The 7,856-nt window shown below is 41.9% G+C and overlaps 1 protein-coding gene across 4 annotated transcripts in view; it reads left to right on the top strand.

Moving 5' to 3' along the window:
• Nucleotides 1-1,250: 1,250 nt before the first annotated feature.
• Nucleotides 1,251-7,856, top strand: part of Ndae1 (Na[+]-driven anion exchanger 1) — a 27,210-nt gene continuing 20,604 nt past the window's right edge. Inside the window, exons 1-2 of one of the 4 annotated variants that reach the window (XM_072005230.1) lie at nucleotides 1,251-1,498; nucleotides 2,261-2,478. Coding sequence is in view for 1 of the 4 variants with exons in the window: in XM_072005226.1 (XP_071861327.1) it covers nucleotides 4,427-4,458 (32 nt within the window). In the remaining 3 variants the exon portion in view is untranslated. Of the gene's footprint in view, nucleotides 2,479-3,413; nucleotides 4,459-7,856 lie in introns of those variants that run through there. The other 3 variants (XM_072005231.1, XM_072005229.1, XM_072005226.1) reach the window with 3 other exon arrangements.

Raw genomic sequence — 7,856 nt, 5'->3', positions numbered from 1 at the left:
GCAGTACTATACTGAATCGGTAACGTCGCATGCGACATGAAAATGGTATGGGAAGTCAGGCGATTCCCAAAACGTGAAACTCGGAAAAGCGTTGAATGTCACGTTTACTCCGTACCCAATCTGTAGTAAAATTTACGTTTATTCTGTACTTCGTCGACGTACGTATGTATAACTCGATGTTATCGACAAAGGTAAAAGTAAACTATCAGTTACCAACCAACGATAACAACAGTTTGTATTTGGCGATTTTACCGACACTGCATGGATCACTAAAAAATCTACTATCTAAATTTTAAACGATTACTCTTTTACGTACTGCGAAATGGATAAGTCGTTAGCAGTTGTATGACAATATACGAAACGAAATATAGTTACCTCGTAGAAACCCTTCTTTACAAAAAACCTCTTACTAGCTAGATACATTTAAGCTCTCGTTAAAATTTTATTTCCATCAATGAATATTCCTTTGCTTCTTATTACAAGAATGTCGAAATTTTTTGAGAGTTATGTTTTATTAAATAGAAAATATTCCTGGAACAACGGTGACCAACATACTGTCGATCACACTAAGCACAAATCTGAAAAAGCATTTTATTTGTCTGAAATAAAACGTATCACGGCATCGCCTGCGAGATGTTTTCAGAGGGGAAGATGGGGCAACGACCTACATCCAAACGGATGAACTCTCTGTCTCCAGCTTTCGACCCTACGCCAAGGGAACGATCGTACTTTTACGACTCTGCTCCCGCGGCCACGTTAGCAGCACGAATTTAAGGTCGAACATTCTAAGTATTTATTTTTCCCCTTCGCGCACGAAATCTTTTTATCCGCTACAAAAAAATCTCATCAACGAAGAACGTTTTAAATAAATTTGTTTGTCCTTCTCTGCGCTCTGATCTAAATGTGACCAGGTAAAGTTGATTTCACTCCAAATACCAAAACGCCGGTATAGTTTAAGTTAGTTGGTATCCAATGGCGATCGATCGATTTTTAAGTTATTTACTCGTTGGAAACAACGTCGATTCGAGGTCGTTGATGGGAAGAAGAAAAATGGACCGATAGAACGACGAGAAAGAAGGGAAAAGGGGAGAATGCAAAGGGGATGAACAGTTTGGAGTGGATGGATCGGTAGCCATCGGTCGGTGGATGGTCGCGAAGAGGCAGTGGGGCTGGTGGCGGAAAGAGTCGAGCTGGCCACGTGGATCAATACCGAAGAGGGTGAAGCTGCCTCCACTGTTCACGAGTAGCAGTATGCTCGCGCCGCGGATACGCGCCGCACGTTCCTCGCTCGAGTCCTTGCACACAGTGAGCAAGCACACAGCACAGGGGTTCAACGACTACGCTAACGACGTACTCGCGTACTCGAGCCACTCGATCTTCCTATCGCTACCGATTTGTCACCGATCCGAACCCAGCCCAACAGCATTTTGATTCGCTCTGTTTGGCCGCGGCCATAGGAACATGACATTCCACTGCTATCTCAAGGGAAACTCTGATTGTGAGGTCTCGCGCGTTAAACTTGCTGGGTGGTTGACCCTTGCCTCTCCTTCTAATCGTATCGCGACCTGACACCTGTCACGACCGACTCTCGCCCAACGACTTGCCACTGCATTTATTCGTTTACCTCGTTCTATCCATTTTACTCGCTAAAATGAAAAGTTAGCTCGAAGAACAGAATACTTATAAACGAAAGAACGGACAAAATTATCGTTTTATACCTCTTTGTACAAACAATATGGAAATAGAAAACTTTGGTGCGTCTGAACACGCGATGTTTTCATCATAATCCGTGGTAATGACTGAAAAATTAAAGGAATAACTTCGTTTCTTTTTTAACTAATCTGATCGACACGCAACTATCGACAATATTTCCATTATACCATGCGATTCTTAGTTTTTAAATCGATAAGAAGAACATGAACGTTTAAGAAAAATTTGCAAGTGCTCGAGCACGTTTCTAGATTTCGCTTATCTCAGAGGTAAAGTTACATAAGTACAATTGCAAGCACAGCACTGAAAGAATAATATCTATTTAGATAGAGAGAGAATGGGCGAGGCAGTCGATCGCTTTGTATTTCGATTCCCAAATGGCAAGATGGTGTTAAATTGGAAAAGCAAGGGAGGGGCGTCGATGTAACGAGTCTCCGTTTTCAAAAAATATAACGCGTCGTTCAACTCGCTATAATCTTTTATCTCGTGACAACTCGTTCGCGTTTCCTCTCCGCTTCAACGTCCACATCTTCCCCTTTTCTGCTTTTAGCGTGCAGCTCTGTATTCGTGGAGAACGTAAAATGACATCCTAATCGTGGATATCGGTGGATCCGGTGGGTAGCGATCAAAATCGTGAAAGTGTCCCGATTGGTGCGCCGACGTGCGAGTTTTCGCGCGGTGATGCAGGCTGCCTGATATAACGTGATCGCGTTGCAAAGAAAAACACTCGCGATCAAACGACGTTCGAGTCTTCCAGCAAATTAGAAGGTAAGCAAATATTTGAATATCCTCTCTTTCTCGTATCGGTACTTGAATTACCCGAGAGAATTCTTGACAAACTTTGGATCGTGTCAATCCAAACCTGCAAATACCTGGAAAGATTGTGGATCGATGAAGAAACGATTTTCATCGATACACGATAGAGCTACTCGTAATGAAAAGCGAATGAACGACAGGTAAATGTAATCAGGCCATTAGGCTGATAAGCGTTCCGTGAAGTGTCTGCTTATCGGAACTCTAAGCTTTATTTGTAATTATATTTTACTTAAGTGTGATTAACGCACTTCTTTGTAGATTAGTCCTTAAACGACTTGGATCTAACCAAGCGATAACGATAGGCGAAGCGGACAATCGTTGTTTCCTTGTGAAAGATTCCTTCTTGATTGACACTAGAAAGATAGGCGATGCTCGAACGAACGCTAATAAAGAATAACTTAACACACAGTGAGCGCGTGTCCACTGACGTTCGTTCCCCGTAAACTGATCCGAACTACCCGCGCAACGCACGAGAATGCAATAATTTGACGATAATATATGTATAATTTTTGATGCGTATAAACCTGATACAAACGTTTTGTATTTCTCCATGAACTGTCAGCCACCGAACCGTGTTATTTTTATCGATGATTATCAAGATGATAATGAGTGAAAGGTTAAACAGTTTGCTCTTCGTTGTTGACGCGCCGCGATTGCGTGTCCCACCTTGGTTATAATTTCTTGCAATCTCACCTGAATCCAATAACATGAATATCTCGACTCGTAACTAGTTGACACTGGTTTCGAGCGGTTTCCATCGATTCCTTGGTATTTGTAGATTGATAAGTCAATTAACTTTTGCAACTGCAGCATAAATAGTTTCGACGCGTGATCTGACCTATGATCGTAAAACGACGTTACGTTAGGGACGCGGAACGCGACTGCTCCGAACCTGTCAGCTAAAATGAAAAAACCTGCCTCGGAAACTAGCTGTTTGGACAAAAATTAGCGAGGAGCTGCGAAGAACGAGCAAACAGACACCGCGGTATCAATTTCTCAATGCAAACGTTTGTGAATTACGCGAGAATTGATTGCGTCTATTTAATCGGCACGCGTGGCCACGCTCACACGCTCCATTTTCTTTTCAAATATCACCTATCTATCTCGAAAGTGGAAAAGACGTCACGAGAAGATGAAAAGAGGGAAAGTTTGTTGTTCGCGAAGGGGAAAAGGAATTACTTAGGACATCTGGGAAGTCGAGAAACTCGTAAGTCGATTCTCCCGCATCGTTCACGCGAAAACTCCACCAGGTCATTTGTGTCACGAGACGAAATTGGTAAAATTTGTGGGTCGTGAAACAAAGTTGCGCACGTTTAAACGATCTTTCGAAGAGCACGATATTGAAGTATTATCTGAGTGGAGTTGACTTATCAGCGTTAGCTGTGCGTATGCGAAACAGCAAATGACCGATGACTACTAGCAAACTATGCGATGACTGGCTGACTAATGTTCCTCGACTGCCACTGACCATCGTCGACGGTAAGCCCTTGGAACACAAACACACATCGGTGTCAGCTGGTGGTAAACAGTCGATCGGCGATCATCGCGCTGCTTGGACATACGTAAACGTGCGTACAAGCTACGTAACGAGTGTAAGAGTGGGCGCGCGAGTGTGATCAACCGGTGCAGACGGCGATTCCGCTGTCTGTCTAGCAGCCTGCCGTGCCAACGTGCCTTCGTGCCAATACCGTGCTACCGTACCAGAAAGTATCTCATCGAGAGTGTATCACGCCCACATTGGCGTCTCTATTTCCACGTTACTCGAATTCGGTTATGAGGACCACCGTCTGACCGATCGCCGTCAAACTACTTAACCCCATCGTCGTTCATCCGCTCCGATCGTAGCCATCGTATCGTCCCAGCTTCTTCGCTCGAGTATCGGAGGAAGAAACGCCGGATCATGAACTCTAACGCCTTCGGGTACGATTTGAGGTAACCACATTTATCCTTGTTCGATTTACAAGAAATTGGAGGCGCGTATATAAGTACTATGTAAATTTCCAACGACCCTGAACATGCAACGACTCGCGCCTTTCTCACCAACTTGTGACATAATGAAAACGATCAAGAAGCATTATATTCGAGTTACTTGACTTTCGAAACTGAAAACGCGAAGACATTGATTCGCATAATGAAAGAACAGTGTTGTTCTCTCGGACACAACTTTTTGATTAAAGAAAAAAAATGATGACACGGAGGTGCACTTTAACCTCGACGTTACTCAATACGATAGATAGGATCTTTATCAATGATTGTGCAAGGCCGAATTTGTAGGTATATAGATTATTTTTATCGGCGCGTTTAAATACCGAACGCAGTAGACGCTTCCCCTTTATCGTCGTTCCGTAAATGAAAATTCCTCGTCATATCTATTAGCGTTTGTCGATAGCATTTTTTCCATATTCCCTAGCATGTTTGTACTTATTTCCGTAAACTCAAATGATACCTACCTCAAAGACTTTTCCATTTGTTACCACGTTAAATAGAATGGCTATACTTTAGAAACTTTGATTTATCTGTTATCGGTGTTATCGCTGTCCATTTTTCACTTTATTCGACTTTGTATCGCTGTACATCGTCATTGGATTTTTCATGGATATTGGTCTGCAAAATTATCTATTCGTCTATTTTCGTTCAGGCGCGATTAACAAATTGTACGTTAAAATCTTCTAAACTAACGTTTTATGCGATTTCACACTGGGAAGCATATCGATATAAAATAAACCAAACAGCGAACAACAAAAGCAGACGAAAATACATACGAAAGACCGCGAAGTTGAACAAACTAATTATCCAGGCGATATGTCATGCTACATCGTTGATATCGAGAACGAGGTAATTCCGAGCCGTAGTTCGCGATAGTCGAATATGAAGCGCCAAACATGTACGTGTATCGCGTCACTGTATGTACCGTACCTATTATTTTCTATTATTTCCGCCGTAGTTTTCCAAGTTTAACATGGTACTCGGTACCACCTTGCATGTTACTATGCTCTTGCAAGTGATGCGCGTAATACGCTACATTGCGAAATTTTCTTCGCAGCTCGCCAACGCGCGAGAATAATTTCAATGTTAAAGCGCATCGCTGCTTTTCCGGAACAATGTCATTCTAACGATCTGGTAGTCCAACTACAGTCATTACAATGAGCACTATATACGACGAAGAGACTCCGATGACTTTTTCACTACGTATATACATATACATGTATACGTCTGTTTGGATCTCTGTTTAAAAATTGATCGAAATTCAAATGATCGTGTCGTCTCTTGGCAGAGAGCCTGCATCGATCGCGATTCTCCTCGGATCTTACGAATCGAGCGACTCATAGCCGACTTGGTCGTCGATTGTTTTGGCGACGACTCCCCGTGACTGACGATTATTTCGATCGTTATACTTTTACGTTTCAATTATACAGAGCGGTACCCATGCGAGCGGCACAACTTTGTCCCAGACGATACTCGTTGGTCGAATTACAAAAAATACCGTATCGCAAGGACTTTTTCATTTGACGTTGTTATCGCTCGTTAATGCATCTCATTGACCGGTCTGATGGACCTTTCCGTTGCTTAGCAATCGTTGTGAATTTCGTGCGCCTTTAGCATCGGCCATCGCACGCGTTTCATTCCCTAACATTTCGAATTTGTCGCGTGCATCGATCAATTGACGCTTGGCTTCGGTGCAACTTCGAAAGTACGAGAAATTTTGGAAACCAGAGAGTCGGTAGATCTTTGAAAGTATGAATCGTCGTATTTCCCGTCTTTTAGTATCGACAAACACCAGATTGACCTCCAACAATTAAACAATTATCGTGTGCTGCCCTCGTTTATTATGCCACTCTCCCTTCGTCGAAGCGGCAGACAAGATCGTCTATTATGTAAAACTACATGTATATGTATATATACACATAGGTGGGACGTAGATAATCATAACCCGGTAATTATCCACTTGACGGCTGGTAATCCTCGGCTGACTGTTCGACGTTTGTCGCGATCTTGACATTCCGGCAATCGGCCTCGATTAGAGGAAGCTTCTTCGAATGCTTTGGCTTCGTTACACCGAAAATCTGATCGATTCTCGCGGTCCTACTATCTCGCGTATTTGGTGAACGCGTTTCCTCGCATCCCACGATACGAAACTTCCACGAACGTTCCTGCTTCGTGGAAATTTAATCAGACGAAGGAGCAGAGAAACCGGTTACGAATTGCGCATATTCGTTTTACGATTGTATTAAAATGCAACTTGCATCCGTGATAATACGTCTATTGTATTCGTAGTTAAAGATATTATGAGTATTAGCTAGGATCGAGTGCCACCAATGCCTTGCAGCGATTCAAAGGATTTCTGACGATATAATGATATTAATAGTAAAATATATCATAATTATATCATAAAATGTACCATATATTAACAGGCCATAAACCAATTATATGTATACATAACATGACAATCATATAAACATAGCTTGAAAATACAAAAGCGATATCAAACCGCTATCTACACCGCAAGATTACACAAGCTGCATTTCAACGAAGAGATATATTTCTGGCAAAAATGTCGAAGCAGTCAGCAAAGCAATTTGCACAATTAAAAATACGGTGTAACGGGCCCGAACAACCGTATTCTGAACGTACATTGTTGATATAAAAAATATTGTTTGTCCCATATTGTTATCAATACACTTCAACCTCCGTCCCTCGATCTATACTCTCCGACTTTCCCCTTTGAGAACGTCAAAAGTTAAGAACGTCCTATTTGTCCAAAGTAAAGAGAAAACACGAAGGCAAACGTATGGTAAAAACAGAATAATTGATTGTATTTGTTCTTAGTTCTTCCGGTAACAAATTCTCTTTCACGATTGTCATATATGTACATCTTTATGTGTTTTTCCAACTGTCTTTTATTAATCGTCGCGTTCATCGCTTGTTTTTACAGCGATGTTAATATGATTTATTATTATTTATGATTACACGTAAATTACTATAAAAAACAGAAAATAAGTTATTACACGTCTTCTGGTCGCGAAATGAGGTCGTGTAGCATCATATAAAATCGGATAAATCGTTAAGTTTCTTATGTAGCGCGAAACATTCACGATCCGCTCGTAAATTCTTGTCTCCTGGTCAATGTCGTTCTGAACGTTGTCATCATCTTCGTTAAAATTATTACCCTTAGCGAACGTGCTGGTTTCACGTAGTAGATGGCATCGTATCGGCAAAAGAGCCGCGTTTTTACGATGCTTTATTACACGAGATACATGTGCGACACACTCCGAGTTAATCTGCTTTGACATAGTAATCAGGTTGTGTCTATAATCGCACGTGTCAACCGA

Source organism: Bombus fervidus, chromosome 6 (assembly GCF_041682495.2).
Source record: "Bombus fervidus isolate BK054 chromosome 6, iyBomFerv1, whole genome shotgun sequence".
NCBI classification, from domain to species: domain Eukaryota; kingdom Metazoa; phylum Arthropoda; class Insecta; order Hymenoptera; family Apidae; genus Bombus; species Bombus fervidus.
The sequence above is the reverse complement of the archived record's forward strand: the minus strand, read 5'-3'. Positions and strand labels throughout refer to the sequence as shown.